The 23,925-nt window shown below is 47.5% G+C and overlaps 1 protein-coding gene across 8 annotated transcripts in view; it reads right to left on the minus strand.

The window, feature by feature from the left end:
- Positions 1-23,925, minus strand: part of LOC140188712 (polyhomeotic-like protein 2) — a 237,767-nt gene that overhangs the window by 36,202 nt on the left and 177,640 nt on the right. For all 8 annotated transcript variants that reach the window (XR_011883363.1, XM_072245266.1, XM_072245263.1 and 5 more), the window contains 3 exons: positions 11,048-11,469; positions 6,747-6,906; positions 1,786-1,988 (listed from right to left, as the gene is read on the minus strand). Coding sequence is in view for 7 of the 8 variants with exons in the window: in XM_072245266.1 (XP_072101367.1) it covers positions 1,786-1,988; positions 6,747-6,906; positions 11,048-11,469 (785 nt within the window). In the remaining variant the exon portion in view is untranslated. The remainder of the gene's footprint in view (positions 1-1,785; positions 1,989-6,746; positions 6,907-11,047; positions 11,470-23,925) is intronic.

The raw sequence follows: 23,925 nt of genomic DNA on the forward strand, positions 1-23,925 counted from the left end.
TGATATCACAGGTAAATAGAGTCGTAAAGAAAGCTTTTAGCACATTGTTCTTCATAAATCGAAGTATTGAGTACAGGAAATGGATTGTTTTATGTTGAAGTTGTACAAGACATAGTTGAGGCCTAATTTGCAATGTTGTTTGCAATTTTGGTCACCTACCTACAGGAAAGATGTAAATAAGGTTCAAGGGTACAGAGAAAATTTACAAGGATGTTGCTGGGACTTGAAGACCACAGTTATAGGGTAAGATTGAACAGGTTAGGACTTTATTCCTTGGAATGTAGAAGACAGAGGAGATTTGATAGTGGTATACAAAATTATGAGGGGTACACGTAGGATAAATGCAAACAGGCTTTTTCCACTGAGGTTGGCTAGGACTACAACTAGAGGTCATGGGTTAAAGGTGAAAGGTGAAAAGTTTAAGGGGAACATGAGGGGAAACTTTTTCACTCAGAGGGTCGTGAGAGTGTGGAGCGAGCTGCCAGTGCAAGTGGTGTATGTGAGCTCGATTACAACTTCTAAGAGAAGTTTGTATACGTACATGGATGACAGGTATACGGAGGGCTCGGTCTGGGTGCAGGTCAACGGGTCTAGGCAGAGAGTTCTGGGTCTGTGGAGTTCACTGCCAAGTCATTGCATATATTTAAAGCAGTGGTTGATTGGTATAGACCCAACAGGGCAAACGACTTACTCCTACATAGTAAGGGAACATGGGAAGTCATGGCAGGATATCCAAACATCCCTCCAATTACCTAGAGGGTGTAGGAGTGTGAAACAGGAGCTGAACTTATCTGAGATCCCGCTCCAACCAATGGTGCGAAATTCCTCACAACATCTTAAGGCAGGATTCCTCGATAACAATGTGTGTGTAACTAAGGGTGAGTGTTAAAACCATAAAACATAGGAGCAGAATAAGGCCATTCAGCCCATTGAGTCTGCTCTGCCATTCCATCATGGCTGATTTATTATCCCTCTTAACCCCATTCTCCTGCCTTCTCCCTGTAACCTTTGTGCTAACCAATCAAGAACCTATCAACCTCCACTTTAAATATACTCAATCTGCTTTACGTAACCAGCAGAAAGGAAAGCAGACAAGGTGACCAGGCTCCGAGTAGATCAGGAGAGGCCGTAGCACTGTCGGTAAGGTGAACTAATCCGTTCTCTCAGCAACTGGCCAGTCTGAGTAGACGGGCATCCTCCAGTGTAATCCACACCCTGCTGCAGGCTCTGGCTCATGCAGTGTGCTACGTCATCACACCAAGCAGAATAACTCTACAGAACTGAAGACTGTAGGTTACTCTCAGTGATGTGAGTTAGCTCACGCACCGGGTCAAATTTAGTGGTCCTTGTAAAGTTCAACCACCAGGTTAAATTTAATGGTATTAGTTTGTTAAACCATCAAGTCAAACTTACTTATACTAGTTAGTTCAACCACCAGATCAGACTTGGTGCTAGTTAGTCAACCCACCAGAACAAATTTAGTGGTACTAGTCAGTTAATCTGTCAGGTCAAAGTCAGTGTTTCTAGTTAGTTAACCATCAGGTCAAACTTAGTGGTATTAGTTGGTTAAATTGCCAGGTCAAAGTTAGTGTTTCTAGTTAGTTAAACAAACAGGTCAAACTTAGTGGTGCTAGTTAGTTAAACCACCAAGTTAAGCTTCACGGGTGCTAGTTAGTGAAGCTGCCACTTGGTAGCTGTAAGTCAGTAGATGACGAGGCTGTGAACAAATGGGCAGCGACCCCCTCCCCACGCGAAGGTGAAGTCCGCGGGTCTGAGGGTACTCACGGGGAATGGCTCTGCACCCTCCTGGATAACGAACCCCTCGATGACATGCGTAAGAATCTGGGGCTTGACAATGGCCTGAGGTGGTTTGTTCTCGGCGTTCTGCGGCACGCTCACCGTCACAGACGAGGTCGTGCTGCCATTTCCTGATGTCATGGTTGGAGCAGGGGAAGGGGACTTTGCATTCACGGTCTCTGGGCCTTTCCCTGTGGAGGAGAATGACAAGCATGTGACTGTGCACCAACCCTGCCCTTCACAACTTCCTCTCCCACTCCACACCCGCTGCCGCATCACAGGACCTCCGCGCCGCCATTTTTAAAAGTTGTGATCAGCGGTACCACCCAGCAACCCACCCATTTAACCCTGGCCCAATCACAGGACAATTTACAATGCCCAATTAACCTATTAACTGGCATGTCATTAGACTGTGGGAGGAAACCCATGCACACACAGGAAGGAACATACAAACATGCTGACAGATGGCACCAGAATTGAACTCCAAACTCTGACACCCTGGCTGTAACAGCATCGTGCTAACCACTACGCTATCGTGTCTAAGGTGTGTTGGGATGGAAGAGGGAAAACACAGCAAGGAAGTGGAAGTGTAGAGTGAGAGAGTGAGAGGGAGGGAAAGAGAGTGGTGGAGCGTTTCAACAGCTCTGTACTCACTGAAGTTTAGCAGAATGAGGGGAGATCTCATTGAAACCTACCGAATATTGAAAGGCCTAGATAGAGTAGATGTGGAGAGGATGCTTCCTATAGCGGGAGAGTCTACACAGCTTAGAATAGAGGGACGCCCCTTTAGAACAGAGATGAGGATGGGCTTGCTTAGCCAGAGGGTGGTGGATCTGTGGAATTCATTGTCACAGGTGGCTGTGGAGACCAAGTCAGTGGGTATATTTAGATCAGAGGTTGATAATTTTCTGGATTAGTCAGAGTGTCGAAAGCTACAGAGAGAAAGCAGGAGAGTGGGGTTGAGAGGGATAATAAATCAGCCATGATGGAATGGTGGAGCAGACTCGATGGGCCAAATGGCCTAATTCTGCTCCTGTGTCTTATGGTGGAGAGGAGAAATGGTGGAAGGAGAGAGGTGGGGTGAGGGAAGGAGAGAGGTGGCAGGAGGGAGAGGAAGGGGGAGGCTGAGGGGGTGGAATTGAGAGAGAGGTGGGAGAGGGAGGTGTGGTAATAGGGAGAAATTGGGGAGGGGAGTGGGAAGAGGAGAGACGGAAGTGTGGGGGAGTGGATATGGAGGGAGGAAGAACTGAGAGAGGATGAGAGGACAGTTCTCAGTCTTTGAGATGACACGTTACACCGAGACATCGTCTACGTTCTCAGGCGATGAGAATGTTCCCACATCACAACCTATGTAAGATCAGGGGGTTTCGTATCGGTGACTGGGAATATTGTTTACCCTTCCCTTAACATCACCAGAACTTATCACCTTGCTTCTTTGAGAGCCCTCCATCAACACCGCTGCTTCACCAACCATCAGTGATCTTGCTCCCTTCCTCATTGTTGCCATCAGGATCCACACCACCAGGTTCAGGAACAGTTAGTACCCCTCAGCTATCAGACTCAACTTCACTCCTCCATCTCTGAATTTTTCCCACAACCTATGGGCTCACTTTCAAGGACTCTTCATCTCATGTACCCGATATTTATTGCTTGTTTGTTTGTTTGTTTATTTATTTATTTTCTTTTTGTAGTTGCAGTTTTTTTTGTATTTTGCACATTGGTTGCTTGTCCATCTTGCTGTGTGCAGTTTTCCATTGATTCCATTGTGATTCTTTGTAGTTACTGTGTATGCCCACAAGAAAATGAATCTCAGGAGTTGTTTTAAGGGAACCGTTAGTCTTACAAGACCATGGATCTGCGCCTGGAAAGTCTTCACTCTCCAGGGCGCAGGCCTGTGCAAGGTTGTATGGAAGACTGGCAGTTGCCCATGCTGCAAGTCTCCCCTCTCCACAACACTGATGTTGTCCAAGGGAAGGGCAAGGGCCGATACAGCTTCGCACCGGTGTCGTCGCAGAGCACTGTGTGGTTAAGTGCCTTGCTCAAGGACACAACAGGCTGCCTTGGCTGGGGCTCGAACTCACGCCCTTCAGATCGCTAGTTGAATGCCTTAACCACTTGGTCACATGCCCAAGTTGTACATGGTTAAGTAATGTACTTTGATAATAAATTTACTTGGAACCTTTTGAACTTTGTCACTGGTCAGTGACCAGTGGTGTGCCTCAGGGATCTGTTCTGATTTTTATAAATGACCTGGATAAGGAAGTGGAGGGATAGGTTAATAAACTTGCTGATGACACAAAGGTTGGGGGTGTTGTGGATAGTGTGGAGGGCTGTCAGAGGTTACAGCGGGACATTGATAGGATGCAAAACTGGGCAGCGAAGTGGCAGATGGAGTTCAACCCAGATAAGTGTGAAGTAGTTCATTTTGGTAGGTCAAATATGATGGCAGAATATAGTATTAATGATAAGACTGTTGGCAGTGTGGAGGATCAGAGGGATCTTGGGGTCAGAGTCCATAGGACACTCAAAGCTGCTGCACAGGTTGACTCTGTAGTTAAGAAGGCATATGTGCATTGGCTTTCATCAATTATGTGATTTGAGTTTAGGAGCAGAGAGGTAATGTTGCTTCTATATAGGACCCTGGTCAGACCCCACTTGGAGTACTGTGTTCAGTTCTGGTCACCTCACTACAGGAAGGATGTGGAAACCATAGAAAGGGTGCAGAGGAGATTTGCAAGGATGTTGCCTGGATTGGGGAGCATGCCTTATGAGAATAGGTCGAGTGAACTTGGCCTTTTCTCCTTGGAGCGATGGAGGATGGGAGGTGACCTGATAGAGGTGTCTAAGATGATGAGAGGCATTGATCGTGTGGATAGTCAGAGGCTTTTTTCCAGGGCTGAAATGGCTAACATGAGGGGCACAGTTTTAAGGTGCTTGGAAATAGGTACCGAGGAGATGTCAGGGGTAAGTTTTTATGCAGAGATTGGTGAATGCGTGGAATGGGCTGCCAGCAATGGTGGTGGAGGTGGAAACAACAGGGTCTTTTAGGAGACTCCTGGATAGGTACATGGAGCTTAGAAAAATAGAGGGCTATGGGTAACTCTAGGTAATTTCTAAGGTAAGGACATGTTCGGCACAGCTCTGTGGGCCGAAGGGCCTGTACTGTGCTGTAGATTTTTTTTAATGTTTCTATGTCTGAACCTGGGGTCAGTTGAGGCAATGGCTAAGTCCCGGCCAAACTTTAGCAGGATACGAGTTGAGGAACGGAAGCGGGAGGGTGGAGGGGTGTATGGAGTGCTTTGTCTGGCTCTAGGAACATGTTGGGAGCCTCATCCCTCTGCTGTTGGCAGGCATGCGATGTTTTGCACGATATTTGGATCGTTCCTGGCAGTCTCCAAGGGCAACGGCTTTAATTGGCCTCAAATGTAACAACAAATGTATTAACAAGCCATGAGTCAATCTGAGCGGGGTGAATGGAACAATTAACCTTTTATTCACCATTACAGCAATGTCACACACACCACTGCTAAACTGAAGCATTCCCTATGATATCTGAACTGTCGGTGGACTCCAGAAGGAGAAGTCAAGGGAACACACACCAGTTCTCATCAAGGAATCTGCCGTGGAAAAGGCGGGCAGTTTCAGATTCCTCAGTGTCAACATCTCTGCGGATCTATGCTGAGCCCAGCATATTGATGCAATTGCAAAGGTGGCAAATGCTAGTGAGATTAAAGCTGATTGTAATTCTGGTGTTAACTCAGGAAGAACATTTGCCCCACTAGAAGAGCAGTAACTGGAGATCAAAGGGTGTGTAAAGTGAATCAGAGTAACACCCGGCTCGAGGCGTACCCATCTGTGGCTTGTCTTCACGTGATGCTTGTCCAGTTGCTCATTTGCCTGGCTGTCTACCTCAGAGTCATACAGCACAGACACAGACACAGCCCCTTCAGTCAGTGTACATCCCCTGGGTCAGTCCCATCACTGACCACCAGCCCACATCCCCTGGGTCAGTCCCATCCATCACTGACCACCAGCCCACATCCCCTGGGTCAGTCCCATCACTGACCACCAGCCCACATCCCCTGGGTCAGTCCCATTCATCACTGACCACCTACCCAACATTCCCTGGGTCAGTCTCATTACTGACCACCAGCCCACATCCCCTGGGTCAGTCCCATCACTGACCACCAGCCTACATCCCCTGGGTCAGTCCCGTTCATCACTGACCACTAGCCCACATCCCCTGGGTCAGACCCATTGCCGACTGTCAGCCCACATCCCCTGGGTCAGTCCCATTCATCACTGACCACCTACCCAACATTCCCTGGGTCAGTCTCATTACTGACCACCAGCCCACATCCCCTGGGTCAGTCCCATCACTGACCACCAGCCCACATCCCCTGGGTCAGTCCATCCATCACTGACCACCAGCCCACATCCCCTGGGTCAATCCCATCCATCACTGACCACCAGCCCACATCCCCTGGGTCAGTCCCATTCATCACTGACCACCTACCCAACATCCCCTGGGTCAGTCCCATCACTGACCACCAGCCCACATCCCCTGGGTCAGTCCCATTCATCACTGACCACCAGCCCACATCCCCTGGGTCAGTCCCATCACTGACCACCAGCCCACATCCCCTGGGTCAGTCCCATCACTGACTGCCTGCTCACATCCCCTGGGTCAGTCCCATTGCCGACCATGAACTCACATCCCCTGGGTCAGTCCAATCACTGACCGTCAGCCCAACATCCCGACATCCCCCGGGTCAGTCCCATTGCTGACCGTCAGCCCACACCCCCTGCGTCAAACCCAGCACTAACTGCTGCCTGCATCTCCTTCGTTCCTTCCTCCCCCTTCCCTCCTCCCTCCCACGGGTGAGAGAGGTAGGGGCCAGAATTGGCCAGGACGTAGGGGCCAGTCACATAGACATCCGGACTCTCACCTTGTGTCACAGGCTTGGTGGGCTCGGCCTTCTTCTGGTCGGGTGTGGCCGAGGGCCCCGGGGTGGTCGGTGCACTGGGTTTCTCCACTGGCCCCTTCTCGGCCACCGGGTCAGGCTTGTCCCTCCTGCTGTCGGGCCCACTCCTCAGGCTCTGCTGAATCTGCGACAGAGTGGATCGGCAAGTAGCCATCAGCCTCAGCCTCAGCCTCAGCCCAGTCCAGTCCTGCACAGGGCCGAGATACAATACCAGCCCACCCACCCCCCGAGGCAGCCCAGCTACTGTCAGGGACGGTTCCCCAAGTAAACTCTACAAATTCGGCCCCTTATCTAAGAAAGGATATGCTGGCACCAACTGCACAACAGGTACTTTCCCCAAGTAGCAAGTCTGATCAACGCCTCCACCCACTAACCCACCCCTCCAAACTCCCAACCACTATTTTATCATTTCCTGTCAGAGTCGCCTTATGAACAGACACGCCTGTGCCTAGTGTCACCTTATCGACGATCAATATATAAACTATCTTATGCATTAATATTTATTGTGTTTTTATATTATTATTGTGTTCTTTATCTTAATGTGTTTTCTTTGCGCTGCATTGGATCTGGAGAAATAATTATTTTGTTCTCCTTTACACTTGTGTACTGGAAATGACATTAAACAATCTGGAATATTAACTCCTCTCAGAGGGAGGTGAATCGCTAGAATTCCCATTTTCCTAAAGTTCTTGCTTTGGAAGCAGGTTTACCTACCATCCTACACAAAACAGGAGACTCAACAAGGCTCTTGGGAAAAGAACACAGAGGCTCTTGGGGGGTGGGGGGAGACGCTGGATTGGTCTTACCGCAGCTCGATGGGCTGCATGGCCTCCTTCACAGTTATAAACATGCTGGGGGAGGAATTCAGCAGTAGAGCCAACAACTTGAGTCTCATCGTGGACAAGACCACAGAGATGATTATGGACTTTAGGAAGGTGCAGGCTGATCACAGCTCACTGCAAACAAACAGCTGCTCCCTGGAGAGAGTTGGGAGTGCACATAACAGGTGCGCTCTCCTGGTCCCTCAGCACCACCTTATTGGTCAGGTTAGCACAGCAGCACCTCCACTTCCAGAAGAGATTGAAGCAAGTCAGCACCCCCACCACATTCTAACCAGTTTTTTACAGGAGCACTCTTGGAAGTGTCCTGACCAGCTGCATCACCATCTGGTATGGGAGTTGCAGGGCACTTGACCACAAGACCCTACAAAGGGTTGTAACAACTGCTAAGAGGATCATCTCTTCCACCCATTAGAAGTACGAGGGGTGATTGATAAGTTCATGGCCTAAGGTAGATGAGGTTGTATAAGGCATTGGTGAGGCCGATTCTGGAGTATTGTGTTCAGTTTTGGTCACCAAATTACAGGAAGGATATAAATAAGGTTGAAAGAGTAGACTTGAGAAACTCAGTTACAGAGAAAGGTTGAATAGGTCAGGACTTTATTCCCTGGAGCGTAGAAGAATGAGGGGAGATTTGATAGAGGTATATAAAATTATGATGGGTATAGATAGAGTGAATGCAAGCAGGCTTTTTCCACTGAGGCAAGGGGAGAAAAAAACTAGAGGACATGGGTTAAGGGTGAGGGGGGAAAAGTTTAAAGGGAACATTAGGGGGGGCTTCTTCACACAGAGAGTGGTGGGAGTATGGAATGAGCTGCCAGACCAGGTGGTAAATGCGGGTTCTTTTTTAACATTTAAGAATAAATTGGACAGGTACGTGGATGGGAGGTGTATGGAGGGATATGGTCCGTGTGCAGGTCAGTGGGACTAGGCAGAAAATGGTTTGGCACAGCCAAGAAGGGCCAAAGGGCCTGTTTCTGTGCTATAGTTTCTATGGCTCTATGGAGTCAATTTTAGAAAACTTAGCACATATATTTTTCCTACATTTACACACTTAGTCCAGCGGCCGTGGAGCATACAGATTCCTTCTTTGTAGAAGTCGGTGTCTTGGACCTCCAGAAGTGGTCCACAGCAGGGGTGATTGATAAGTTTGTGGCCTAAGATAGAAGGAGATGAGTTATACAGCTCTCATTACATGCATGTGCAGTTCAACTCTTTGAGTGATTATGCAGAAAGTTTGAAGTTAATAACTCATTTTCTACCTTAGGCCACGAACTCATCAATCAGCCCCCATAGTTATCAGGGCACTGTGTAAGCAGGGCCCTCAGCATTGTCAATGATCCCCCCGCCATTCGTCCAACAATTTCTTTGACCCCCTACAATCAGGCAGGAGGAACAGTAGCATTAGGATAAGAACTGTTAGTATGGGAAATAGCTTCTTCCTACAGGCTGTAAGACAAATGAATTCCCTGCCACCTCCCAGGTCCCATCACATATGAAATGCCAGTAGCGTTATACTGTTTACTCTTTAATTTGTATCGTAAATGCACCTTAGTGTTCCAAACATCTTAAAATTACATCTCCTTGTATAACTATTTCCTCCCTGGGAAATAGTCTGCCAGTCCATTCTGTCAATGCCTCTTATCATCCTGTCACCTCTCATTGTTCTTCACTCCAGAGAGAAAAGACCTATCCTCGTAAGACATGTTCTCTAATCCAGGCAGTAGAGAAGTGATATGTTGTAACACAATTATCTCTACATCAGCCTGGCTCCTCTCTGACACCCGACGCCCAGCCTTGTGCAGTATGTGGCTAATTATAAACTCACAGATGTTCAGAGATACACAGCGCCTAACCACGGACATCTCTCCGACAACCTCAGCACGTCCCCAAAGAATTGAAAGGAAACTGCAAAGAGCCGGTGCCTAGATAACACCTGATTTTCTGAGTTGTGACAGAATGCTACGAGTTCTATTTTTTCCACTGACCAGATCTGAGTGTCATTGGTCAGGCCAGTCTCCACAGCCCGACCATAATGCCTGTTGGTCCGAGGGTTTGCTGGGTCCCAACGGTCACCCAACTGCAACTTGGGTCAGACCAGGTAAAGTGCCGGAGATCCAGCTGTTACTGACACATCCCAAGGCCAGATGCATTAAATTACCTGCTGACACGTTGGGATGTAGCAGGATTACTCTTCCAGGCCTCGGTGTAGGAGTCTAAAATAAACTCTCTTTGTCACATTTATGTTAAAACATATAGTGAGATACGACGTTTGGTCAAATCAAATAAGTGGGGAATATGCTGGGGCAGCCTGCAAGTGTCACCATGCCTCCAGTGCCAACACAGCATGGCCACAACTTACTGACCCTAACCTGTACGCCTTTGCAACATGGGAGGAAACCAGAGCACTCGGAGGAAACCCACACAGACTTGGGGAGAACGTATGAACTCCTTAGAGGGAGTAGTAGGAATTGACACCCTGGTGCTGTAACAGTGTTACACTAACCGCTACGCCTCACAAGAGTTTACAAGTGGAATGAAATGTATCAGGGAGTTTGAAGCCACCTGTGGAACTGTCAATCGATCAGGACTGCTAACCAAAGTAGGTGCTGCAAAAACCTATCACGACCGTGACCATGGCTGATTTATTGTCGTAAGCCTTACAAGCTGATAGGTTTCGCCAAAAAACCTTGACCTCTTATGATCATAGTTATTGAGCCCAGTCTTACTAACTCATCCCATTCATCTTCACTGCCACCCTACGGGAAGGAAATTTGAGTTAATCCTACATGTAACTCTTTGTATGATTCACTTCATACTTTTCCATGATGAACTCCATCTGCCACATCTCAGCCTAGTTCTACACTTTGTCAATGTCCTGCTGGAACCTACGACACTGTTTACAAGTCCTCTACCTTTGTGTCATGGTGATTTTAATCTGTAAACAGTAATCTGAAGAGATTACAATTCACATATTTTCATTATATCAAATATTTATTGAAGGAATGTTGGAGAGGAAGCTAAGAGTTGGATAGGTAGGCAGCTAGAGAATTTATCCCAGTGTGGAAATGGCTAAATTGAGGGAGCATAACTTTAAGGCGATTGGAGAAATGTACAGGGGGTAAAATAGTTTTTTTTTTACAGACAGAGCGGTGGCTGTGTGGAATGTGCTGCTAGGGATGGGGGTAGAGGCTGATACATTAGGGACATTTAAGAGACTCTTAGATAGGCACATGATTGATGGAAAAATGGAGGGCTATATGGGAGGGAAGGGTTAGATAGACTAAGAGTAGGTTAAAAGGTCAGCACATCATTGTGGGCCAAAGGGCCTGTACTGTCCCAAGTTCTGTGATCTATGCCTACAATCTAAGCTCTACAATCTATGCTTTGAAAGGGAACTGGAGAGCTGGGAGGAGGTCACCTTACCACGTGTGCAGATGGCTGGACCTGCAGGTTCACTGCAGTGGTCTGCGGCGCCAGCGCATGCTGTGCATGGCTGTCCGTCTGCCCGGCATGCTGCAGATTCTGCTGGCTCTGAGGCACAGGCTGCAGGACAGGGATCTGCGCCGGTGGCGTGGCGCTGAGCCCCTGTTGCTTGCGGTGCAGGGCAGGCTGGCAGTGCTGCGCATGCGGCAGGGGCTGCGGCGTTGCGCTGGAGGGCACCGGCTGCTGCTGCAGATTCTGGAGCTGGGCGGAGGTGTGGATGAGCTGCGGCTGTTGCTGCCTCGGCGTGATCTGCGGCGGTTGCTGCTGGATGACAAACTGGTGCTGCAGATGTTTCTGCTGCTGTTGCTGAAGCTGGAATTGCTGTTGTTGGATCAGCTGGTGCGGCTGTAGCTGGGTGTAGGCTGTAAGAAGAAAACACAACGTTAACACAGTCAATGGCATGAGCCATTCAGGCATCTTACTGTAGCTCAGGGAGTCAGAGTTCAGAGTTCAATTCTGACGTTAACTGAAGGAGTTCGTACGCCCCCCCCCTGGATTGCGTTGGTTTTCTCTGGGTGCTCCAGTTTCCTCCCACAGGGTACAGATGCACTGGCTCGTAGGCCAGTGGTTAGGCTAGTGGTTGCTGGGCAACCGGCTCAAAGGGCTGGAAGAGCCTGTTTCCTGTATCCCGAAATTTAAAAAAATCTACGCCGTTTAATACCCTCCTTCACAACAGGGTATCGGTTTAAACCCTCGCTCACAATAGTGTATTGATTTAAACCCCCGCTCACAATAGTGTATTGATTTAAACCCCCGCTCACAATAGCCTATCAACTTAAATCCCCTTTCACAACAGGGTATTGATCTAAGCTCCCGATCACAACGGGGCACCAATTTAACCTCCAACCACAATGGGGTTACTCATTTAACCCCCGATCACAATGGGATACAGATTTAACCCTGCAATCACAATAGGGTACCGATTTAACCCCGCGATCACAATGGGTGATTTAACCCCCGATCACAATGAGTTACTGATTTAACCCCTGCGATCACAATGGGGTACCGATTTAACCCTGTGCTCACAACAGTGTATCTCATTGGTGTTAGAATATCTCCATGACCTGCAACAAATCTAGAACCAAGAATGGGTCTTCTCTTCATTTGTGAAACAGGGTCGCAGTGATCCTTTGGCATCTAGTGTGAAGACTTCAGATTACACTGATCCTTGTTCTGGCTTTAGTAAGGGTTGTGGATACGGTGTCCATCACGGGCAAAGCCAGCCCCACCAATGAGCACATTTACATAGGGTGCACTCACGGGAAAACTGCATCCATTATCAAGGACCCTCACCACCCAGATCATGCTCTCTTCTCGCTGCTACCATCAGAAAGAAGGTACAGGAGCCTCAGGACTCACACCCCAAGTCAGGTTGATAGATACTTGATTGGTCAGAGCTTGAAGGGATACAGGGAGAAGGCAGGGGATTGGGGCTGATAAGAAAATTGGATCAGCCATGATGAAATAATGGAGCAGAATCGATGGGCCAAATGGGTCGTTGTCCATCTTGCTTTGTGCAGTCGTTCGTTGATTTTATTGTGTTTCTTGGAGTTACTGAGTTTGCCCACAAGAAAATGAATGTCAGGGTTGTATATGGTGACATATATGTACTTTGATAGTAAGTTTACGTTGAACTTTCAACTTTAAATTCCTTGGTTAGTAACTTTAAATTCCTTTGCATTATCATATTCAATGATGTCCTTGGACCAGCACGTAAATGCCATCAAATAGAAAACACTGCAGAACGTCTACTTTCTTAGTCGTTTGCGTAGATTCAGAATGACACCAAAAACTTTGACTAACTTCTATAGATGGACAGTGGAGAGCATCCTGACTGGTTCTGTCACGGCCTGGTATAGAAACACCAATGCCCAGAAACGGAAAACTCTGCAGAAAGTGGTGGTTACAGCCCAGTGCATAACAAGTATTAGACCAGAATTAGGCTATTCGGCCCCCTGAGTCTGCTCTGCCATTCCATCATGGCTGATTTACTATCCCTCTCAATCCCATTCTCCTGCCTTCTCCCGTAACCTTTGATGCCCTGATTAACCAGACTATCAGACTCCACTTTAATTATACCCAAAGTCTTGGCCTCCACAGCCGTCTGTGGCAACGAATTCCACAGATTTACCAACCCCTGGCTCTTCATCTCTCTCCCAAAGGGTTGCTCTTCTATTCTGAGGCTGTGCCTCAAATCACAGAACAGTACAGCACAGGCCAGGCCATTCAGCCCATAGTATTGTGCTGATTTTTAAAAAAAAATCTGGAGATACAGCGCAGTAACAAACTTCTACGATGTACTGTGGAGGGCATTCTAACTGGTTGCGTCACTGTCTGTTACAGAGGGGCCACTGCATAGGATGAGAGAAGACTGCAGAGGGTTGTAAACTCAGCCAGGTCCATCATCAAGAACAGCATCCCTCACTATGAACCCCCGTCAGCCAGCTCAATGCCTTTTCTCATTGATGCCATTGAGGAGGTACAGGAGCCTGAAGACACACACTCAATGATTCAGGACCAGCTTCTTCCCCTTCGCCATCAGATTTCTGAATGGAGATTGAACCCACGAACACTGTCTCAATATTTTGCAGTCTTTTTACACTAACTAAGAAAAACTTATTGTAGATTGTAGTTACTTTTAGGTGTTACATTGTAAAACAACAAATCTCACAAAATAGGTAGAACAGCACAGGGACTCGCCCTTCAGCCCACACTGCTGTGCTGAACTAAATTAATAATCAAATGGCTAACTAAATTAATCTTCTGCTTACACAATGTCCATATCCTTCCATTTTCCTCACATTCATGTGCCTATCTAAATGACTCCTAAAAGTCTCTAATACTTTTACCTCTCTCACCACCATCGGCAGCGCATTCAAGGCACCCACCACTGTCTAAAAACTTTCCCCTCACTTCTCTGTTGAAATTACCCCCCTTTCACCTTAAATGCAAGCCCTCTGCTATCAGACATTTCAACTCTTGTAAAAAGATAGTGTCTGTCTACTCTACCTCTATCTCTGTCTCTCAATCTTATCAACATCTATCAGATCTCCCCTCAGTCTCCGCTGCTCCGGAGAAAACAATCACATTTGTCCAACCTCCCATTACGGCACACGCCCTCTGATCCAGGCAGCACCCTGGTAAACCTCTCCTGCACCCTCTCCAAAGCCTCGACATCCTTCCTATAACAGGGTGATCAGAACTGTATGCAAAACTCCAGAACAGAATCAGTTTTACTATCACCGGCATCCACCATGAAATTTGTTGTTTTGCAGCAGCACTACATTGCAATACATAATATTAAAACTGTAAATTACAGTAAGTATATACATTAAATCAAATATGCAGTGCAAAAAGAAAGTAGTGAGGTAGTGTCCCTGAAACATTGAGTGTGTATCTTCAGACTCCTGTACCTCCTCCCTGATGGTAGTGATGAGAAGAGGGCATGTCCTGCGTGATGGGGCTCCTTACTGATGGATGCCTCTTTCTTTGAGGCATTGCTCCTTGAAGGTGTCCTGGATGCTGAGGACACTGACACAAATTTCGAGAGCTGATTTTGATCCTGTGTAGGGACCCTCCCGCCTCCCCTACTCGACAGTGATGCAGCAGTTAGAATGAGCAACACTCACAACACGCTGGCTGGAACTCAGCAGGTCCAGCAGCATCCGCAGAAACGATCAGTCAACGTTTCGGGCTGGAACCCTTCGTCAGGACCAGTTATGATGCAGCCAGTTAGAATGCTGTCCATAGTACATCTGTAGCAATTTGCGAGTATCTTTGGTGACATACCAAATCTCCACAAACTCCGTTGTCGTGCCTTCTTTGTAGCTGCATCGATATGTCGGGCCCAGGGTAGATCCTCAGAGATGTTGACACCCAGGAACTTGAAATTGCTCACCCTTTCCACTGGAGATCCTTCCATGAGGACTGGAGTGTGATCCCTTGTCCTGGAGATCCCTCTATGAGGACTGGAGTGTGATCCCTTGTCCTGGAGATCCCTCCATGAGGACTGGAGTGTGATCCCTCCTCCTCCGTCTTACCGATGTTGAGTGACAGGTTGTTGCTGACACTCAACCAGCCTTCTTCGTCACCATCTGAAATTCTGGCAATAATAGTACCGTTGTCAGAAAATTTATAGATGGCATTTGAGCTGTGCCTAGTCACGCAGTCATGGGTGTCCAGAGAGTAGAGCAGTGGGCTAAGCACACGTCTCAGAGGTGACCAGTGCCGACCAGTGTTGATCATCAGTGAGGTGGAGATCTGCACGGACTCTGGTCTTCCCGTGAGGAAGTCGAGCATCCAGTTGTTGAGGGAGGTACAGACGCCCAGGCTTTCCGCTTTGTTGATTGTATTGAAGGGTGATCTGTAATCAATAAACTGCAGCCTGACAGAAGAATCACTACTGTCCGAGAGATCCAAGAGCCAAAGAGATCGTGCCCGCTGTAGATCTATTGTAGCGACAGGCAAATTGCAGCGGGTCCAGGTCCTTGCTTAGGCAGGAGTTGATTCTAACCACGATTAACCTCTCAGAGCACTTCATCACCGCACTGTAGATGCGAGTGTCACTGAACAACCCCCAGTTAAGGCAGCCTACCCTGCTCCTCTTGGTGCGGCCTTACCAGAGTTTTATAAACTTATATTCTGCGATTGTCCAGTGGGCAGAGGTAATATTAGCGAGTATGGGTTGAAGGAGGTGGCAGAAACGGGGGTGGGGTGGGGGGAGGGGGAGATAAGGACGAGAGTGAACTAACAGTCCAGTCACTGGAGCAGGAGAGTGGGACAACAGAGGAGAGGGCTGAGTGAACAAGACGCACTCCACAACAATCGTGGCCACGGTTTAAAGATTAATTCACCAGGAGCGAAGCGTCCCGGGGCATTACTTCAATGCAGTGCTTCCGTCGTTCAGAGATACGGCGACTTGCCGGGCAATGTTCCACCTAGGAACAGCTTCTTCCCTTCCGCCATCAGATTTCTGAATGAACAGCGAACCCATGAACAGTTCCTCTGTGTTTTCCCTCACTATGTATATATTTATATACTTATTGTAATTGATAGTTTTTATTATGTATTACAATGTACTGCCGACGCTAAAGAAATTTCGCAACATATGCCAGTGACATTAAACTGATTCTGTCCTGCCCTTTTATGCTTAAGTTAACCTCAATCAAATCCCCACTTTAAAAAAAGACGCATAGCTCCCTCTTAACTAATGTACAAAGCTTTTTGGAGGACTCGCAGTGTTTTCACTGTGGTTACCGGACTGTAGTCGTTAGCGATCAGCTTTTCCATCGGCGGGTCGGGCTGCTCGGGTGGGCCGGAGGAGCGGAGCCCAGCGGCGGCGGCGGCGCGGAGCTCGGAACCTCCCTGCGGACAGGAGCTGGCCTACAGCGCGGACACACGGCCGCTGCCGCGCCTCACTCGCCGGGTAAACACTGCTGACTCTCTGATACAAGCAGCAGCCAGCGGGAGTCGTGACCTGCTCTACCACATCCCCTCCCATAACTCCATGTGCCGACCAGTTGCAGCCCCCACCCCCACGTCTTTGTGTCCCCTCCCGTCCCTCCCCTCTGGGTCGCACCCATTGTTCGACCGCACTTAATCAGAAAATCCGCTTCTTGTAGCGCTCGCTTTAACATGAAGCTGTAATCCCACTCTACAGAGAGAGAGAGGGAAATTCATTTAACTCCCGCACAAAGAAATCCAGCTGCCGCGCACCTTATGCTTCAGCGTCAGAGAACGCAGTTCCAACACAACGCTGCCGCTAAAGCGATCTGCGAGTCCTCTACAACAGCCGAACGCCACCTGGGAAGTCACGGCAACGTTCACGGGGACGATAACGGGATGTCCTATCGGCTGCCCCCGCCGCTAACACCGCCACAAGCGACTCTCGGCTCTCACAGACGCGGGCCACTTCCTCGCAACCTCTGACCCTCTTGCGGCCACAAGCTCTCTCTTCGCACGGAAACCCGACAGCCAATCTGTATGAACTGACTGAGAAGTGTTTCCAACCTCGCAACTCTCTGGGGTAGAGCCCACACCATCTCTGGAGTTAATCAGGATTAGTCCGAATTCCTTGTGGGGAGTCTGATAGCCGCCCTGCAGGATTTAGCTTCACTCAAAGTTCAAAGCAAATTTATTATCAAAGTACATACATGTCGCCGAGATTCATTTTCTTGTGGGCATGCACAGTAAATACAAAGAACACAATAGAATCAGTGAAAAACCGCACACAAGGACAAACTCCAAAGTGCCAAAGCCATCAAAAACTGTCCAAATACAGAGTAAAGCAATAAATTTCGAGAACCTGAGGCGCGAACGACTTTAACCATTTCGCAACGCGTGACAAAGTTAACTAAACACCACTATCTTTTAATACAGCTGCACTCAGCACACTTGGTAGCGTCCATTTATATTGGAGAGCTGTCGGGTTTGGGTTTGGGTTTGCGTTTGGGTTCGGGGTTCTGTGTGCCTGCTCTACCATAAATGGCTTCGTATTGATGCACTCACAAAGAAGCGACAACAGCGGCTATATTTCTTGAGGAGTTTGAGGAGAACTGGTATGTCACCAAAGACACTCGCAAATTTCTACAGATGTGCCGTGGAGAGCATTCTAACTGGCTGGGCATCGCTGTCTGGTCCGGAGGGGTCACGGCACAGGATCGGAGAAAGCTGCAGAAAGTTGTAAACTCGGCCACCTCCATCGTAGCCTCCCCAGCGCCGAGGACATCTTCGAAAGTAGGCATCCATCATTAAGGACCCCCATCACCCAGGACGTGCCCTCTCCTCATTGCTACCATCAAGGAGGAGGTACAGAATCCTGAAGACACGCACTCAATGATTCCGGAACAGCGTCTTCTCCCCCGCCATCAGATTTCTGAACAGACACTGAACCCAACCATGAAACACTGCCTGACTATTTTGCTCACTTTTTGCACCACTTTATATATTTCTTATTGTTATTCGTAGTTTGAAAATTACTTATTGCAATGTACTACTGCCGCAAAACAATATATTTTACAACACACGCCGGTGATATTAAATCTGATTCGGATCCCCGACGTCCCACAGACCCGCAGGACGCTCGTATCGCCCCCACATTCCAACAGCAATAACCCGCGTTTGTACAGCACCTTGCATGTGATAACACTTCCCAAGGCGGCTCACAGAACCGTTACCCGACACCGAGCCTCTTCATCTTATAGCGGGGACAGATGGCCTAAAAATCCGAGGTTTTAAACGCTTCTCAGGAGCAGAGGTTGAGGCAGCAAATTCCGGAGTTCAGGGCTCGCCTGTCGTCAGGTGCGGAGCCATTAACTTAAAGGATTGACAGAGATCATTGAATGCGCCCTCAGTTCAAGATGCAAGCGGTTGGCGAGCCGGCTTGTCTGCCAGTAGTCACAATCATTCCAAACGGGGAGCACTCCCCGCGGGACGCAGCCCTCCCACAGGTTACAGGAACTGGGAGATCACAGTGCTGTACAACTTTTTAAGACTTCAAAGTTCAAAGTAAATTTAGTACATATATGTCATCCTGAGATTCATTTTATTGCAGACATTCGCATTAGAACAGAGAAATACAATGGAATCAATGAAAAACTACACACATTTAGAAGTGTTCTTGAAATGGTGAGTGATTGGAAGTTGGAAGTAGGTTTATTATATGTCGCCATATACAACCCCTAGGTTCAGTTTCCTGAGGGTAATTAAGGAAAATAAAAAAATGATACAATTATGAAAAACAAGGCCTGCATACAACCAATGTGCAAAAGAAGATAAATGTGTAAATAATAAAAAAGTTAAGTAACATTGAGAACATGAGTTGTCCTTCAAAATGAGTCCTCAGGTTGCAGAATTGTTTCAGATTGAGGTGACTGAAGTTATCCACATCAGTTCAGGAGCCTGATAGTTGTGGGGTAATAACTGTTGCTGAACCTGGTGGTGTGGGACCTGAGGCTCCCATATCTCCTTCCTGATGGCAGCAGCAAGAAGAGAGCATGGCAGCTCGGGCAGCATCCGTGGAAATGATCAGTCAACGTTTTGGGCCGGAACCCTTCGTCAGGACTCCTGACGTTGACTGATTATTTCCACGGATGCTGCCCGACCTGCTGAGTTCCTCCAGCGTGTTGTGAGTGTTGCTTTGACCCCAGCATCTGCAGAGTATTTTGTGTTTAAGAAGACAGCATGGCCTGGACGGTGGGATCCTAGATGACGGATAATGCCTTCTTGTAGCAGTGTTCCTTGTAAGTGTGCTGAATGGTGGGGAGGGCTTTACCTGTGACGGAGAGGAGTTAGAGGTCAGGGTGAGGTCTGAGCCTCTGCTGCAGGCTCGAAGGCCAGCGATGTGATCTGTGGATGTCGGCTGTCCCAGGCTGATGGGTTCCGGGACTGGACATCAATGTCAGCAAAAGGAATGAGGGACGGTGAGTTGGCAAGCCAAAAGTTCAAGGTCTTGTCCTCAGCAGTGAGCCCGAAGGTTGATCAGAAGTCCAGAAGTGGTAGCCCGATGGCTGAGGTCTGTCCTGGAGATGGAGGGACTGTGCACGTGTGTGGGTGGGGGGTTGGAGGGAGGAAAGGACCTGTTGCTCGCTGGGTTCTGCGTTGTTCTATCGAGCACTGCGGGCACGCTGTGTTGGCACTGGAATTTATGACGACACCGGAGGCTCGTGAGGTTGGGCCATAGCCCCAGCATATCTACTAGGAAAAAGCTCTCAGATTAAACTTGTCTACACCATGTCAAAAACCTGATCTCCAGTAGCCAAGCTGGAGTTCTGAATCTAAACTCAGGTTTTTTTAAATCACTGACATATGTCTCCAGTAGCCAATCTGGAGTTCTGAATCTAAACTTTTTTTTAATCACTGACATATGTTGTGAAATTTGTTGTTTTGCACAGCAGACCAGTGCAAGACATAAAAATTACCACAAGTTACAACAATAAATACATTAATGCAAAAAGAGCAAAAATAGTGAGGCCGTGTTTACAGATTTATTGTCTATTCAGAAAACTGATGGTGGAGGAAAGAAACTTACTGAAATGTTAAGTGTATGTCTTCAGGGTCCTGTACTCCTCCCTGATGGTCGCAATGAGAAGAGGGCAAGTCCTGGGTGATGGGGGTCCTTAATGATGGTCCCGCCTTTTTGAGGCATCGCCTTTTGAAGATGTCCTCGATGCCCATGATGGATCTGGCCCAGTTTACAACTTCCTGCAGCTTTTCCCAGTCCTGTGCAGTGACCCCCCCCCCCATACCAGCCAGTGACGCAACCAGTTAGAATGCTGTCCATGGTAAATCTGTAGAAATCTGCCGAGTGTGTATTTGTAGAAATTTGGTTGGATCCTTCTCGGTGGAGAGCTTGGACGATGTTCCACCCTTCACAACCTCTGGTGAAAGCAGAGTGATTCTGTTGTCACTTCCCCATTTAGGATGCCCCATAACGTAGCTCAGCCCACCGCAGACCCTGGAGAGAGGTCACTGTCACAGCCAACTGCAGCAGCATGATTATGGGCAAACATGTCCTGGCTGATAAATGCATTCTGACCCGGGATACTGCAAGTATTTGCCTTCCCCTCATCACGTTCTGGCCAGTTAGTGCAGCACGGCAGGATGGAAGGTGCACTGAGTCGAGAATCCAGAACCTCAGGGGAGAGTGTTGCCACTGCTGATACCCAGGGCTGTGTAATCCTGAACTTCACAGGGGCATATGGTAACTGCGGGAGAAGCTGAGGTGGTAGTAGCAGTAACTGCAGCCCACATGCATGCAGCTGTATAGCAGGTAGTAATAATAATAATAATAAATTTTATATATAATAATAATGACTGATTTATAGAGCTCTTTTCACACAGATGATGTAGTTCAAAGTGCGTTTCAATGAGATAAAGTACAAACATGAAAACAAAAGACAAAAAGATTTAGTTAAAGGCCAGGTTAAATAAATAGGTTTTGAGCTGGTGTTTTAAAGTTTTAACTGAGTCTGCATCCCTTATAGTTTTAGGGATTCCACAGTTTAGAAGCATGGCTCTAAAAAGCTGACCTGCCAGTTATCTTTTGAGGGAGATTGTTTAAGTTTAAGGCACTGGCTGAAGAAGACCTGAGAGCTCAAGTAGGATTATAAAACAAAAATGATTCTACGATGTACTCCAGTCCCAGACCATTAGGAGCTTTAAAAATAAGTAAGAGAACTTTAAAATCAATTCTAAAAGGCCCAGGAAGCCAATGCGCAGTAGCTAGTATGGGAATGGTCTGTTCTCTCATCCTGGTTTTGGTAAAAAGTCCAGCAGTGGCATTCTGAATGAGTTGAAGATTGTCAATAGATGCGAGTAAAAAGCGCATTGCAGTAATCTAGTCTATTCAAAAAAAGGTGGCAGAAACCAGTCTGCACGCATCTGCGTGGGAGGCGGCAAAACCACGGAATGGATACTTGCAACTTCACAGGAGCCTCCAATACCTTCCAAGGTGTGGACCCAGAAACTACAACACAGAAACAAGCCCTTTGGTCCATCTAGTCCATGCAGACCTGATTTTCTGCTAGTCCCACTGACCCACACCCAGACCATATCCCTCCATCCCCTACCATCCATGTACTTATTCAAATTTATCTTTAATGCCTCTACTTACTTAGGAGTTTGCAAAGATTCACATGACATCTAAAACTTTGACAAACTTCTATAGATGTGTGGTGGAGAGTATATTGAATGTTTCATCACAGCCTGGTATGGAAACAGCAATATTCTTGAACAGTAGATCCTACAAAAAGTAGTGGATATGGCCTAGTCCATCACGGTAAAGTCCTCCAACCATTGAGCACATCCATATGAAATGCTGTCTCAGGAAAGCAGGATCCATCATCAGGGGCCCTGAGTCATGCTCTCTTCTCACTGCTACCATCAGGAAGAAGGTACAAGAGTCTCAAGACTCACACCACCAGGTTCAGGAAGGGTTATTATCCCTCAACCATCAGGCCCTTGAACCAAAGGAGATAACTTCACTCAATTTCACTTGCCCAATCATTAAAGTGTTTCCACAACCTAGTGACTCACTTTCAAGGAATCTTCAGCACATATTGTAGATTATTTATTGCTTGCATATGTATGTATGTATTTACTTATTTATCTATCTATCTATCTATCTATCTTTCTTTTTGTATTTGCAGTTTGTTGTCTTCTCCATTCTAGTTGAATGCCCTAGTTGGGTGATATTTCATTGACTTTGTTATGGTTATTATTCTATAGACTTATTGACTATGCCCACAGAAAAATGAATCTCAGGGCACTTTGATAATAAATTGACTTTGAACTTTGAAATGTTGAAATCAAACTTGCATCCACCACTTTCACTGGCAGCTTGTTCCACACTCTCACCACCCTGAGTGAAGAAATTCCCCCTCATGTTTCCTTTAAGTATTTTACCTTTCACCCTGAATCTATTTCTAGTCTCACCCAACCTGAGGGGGAAAAGCAGAAACGGTGGTTGCAGGTTCATTTCCAATAGTTAAGAGAAGTTTGGATAAGTATATTGACGGGAGGGGGATGGAGGGCTATGGTCCGGGTGCAGGTCTATAGGACTAGGCAGATTAATATTTTGGCATGGACTAGATGGGCTGAAGGGCCTGTTTCTGTGATGTAAAGCTCTATGACTCAAAACCAAATCGATACTTTTAGTGGCAGATTCTTTCCAGTCGCTGTTGTCATTGTACCTTGAATTTACAAAATATTCTCTGTTGTGGCTCTTAGATTAATTGAACCAAACCTGTTGGAATTCTGCCAGTTTTCCCTACAGTATGACAAGGATACACAGCTTGCTACAATCAACAAGGCTGTAATATCACAGCCTAGCCATTGATTGGTAGACTGGACAGTAGTGGTCAAGGCCACTGATAGACTGGACAGTAGGGGTGAAGGTCACTGACAGACTGGACAGTCGGGGTGAAGGTCACTGATAGACTGGACAGCAGGGGTCAGGTCACTGATTGATAGACTGGACAGCAGGGGTCAAGGTCACTGATAGAATGGACAGCAGGGGTCAGATCACTGATTAATAGACTGGACAGCAGGGGTCAGGTCACTGATTGATAGACTGGACAGCAGGGGTCAAGATCACTGATAGAATGGACAGCAGGGGTCAGGTCACTGATTGATAGACTGGACAGCAGGGGCCAAGATCATGGCCTTGCTTGTCGCTCACATCTTTACACTTATTTAGAGATTCAGCACAGAACAAGCTTTTCTGGCCCACTGAGCCACACCACCCAGCAACCCCCTAATTCAACCCTAGTCTAAGCACAGGACAATTTACAATGGCAGATTAAGCTACTAACCGGCATGTCTTTGGGCTCCGAACTCTGACACCCTGACCTATAACGTAGGATTCCCCCGCATCCCCGAAGACGCTGCCTGACCCGCTGAGTTATTCCAGCAGAAAGCTGGTTGCTTCAGATTTCAGCATTTACAGTCACTGAAATGGTGCGTCTGAAGCAACTCTCAGCATGGAGGACCAGTACCTTATACTCCATCTGGGTAGCCTCCAACCTGATGGCACGAACACCGATTTCTCGAACTTCTAGTCATTTTCCCCCCTTCCCTTCTCTCTTTTTCCATTCTTTATTCTAGTTCCCCTCTCACCATTTCTCTTCTCATCACCTGCCCATCACCTCCTTCTGGTGCCCTTCCTCCTTCCCTCTCTCCCATGGTCTGCTTTCCTCTCCTATCAGAATCCTACCTCTCCAGTCCTTTATCTTTCCCACCCATCTGGCTTCACCTATCACCTAGCTATCTACTTCCCTTCCCCCCACTTTTTATTCTGGCATCTTCTCCCTTCCTTTCCA

Source organism: Mobula birostris, chromosome 27 (assembly GCF_030028105.1).
Source record: "Mobula birostris isolate sMobBir1 chromosome 27, sMobBir1.hap1, whole genome shotgun sequence".
In the NCBI taxonomy this organism is placed as follows: domain Eukaryota; kingdom Metazoa; phylum Chordata; class Chondrichthyes; order Myliobatiformes; family Myliobatidae; genus Mobula; species Mobula birostris.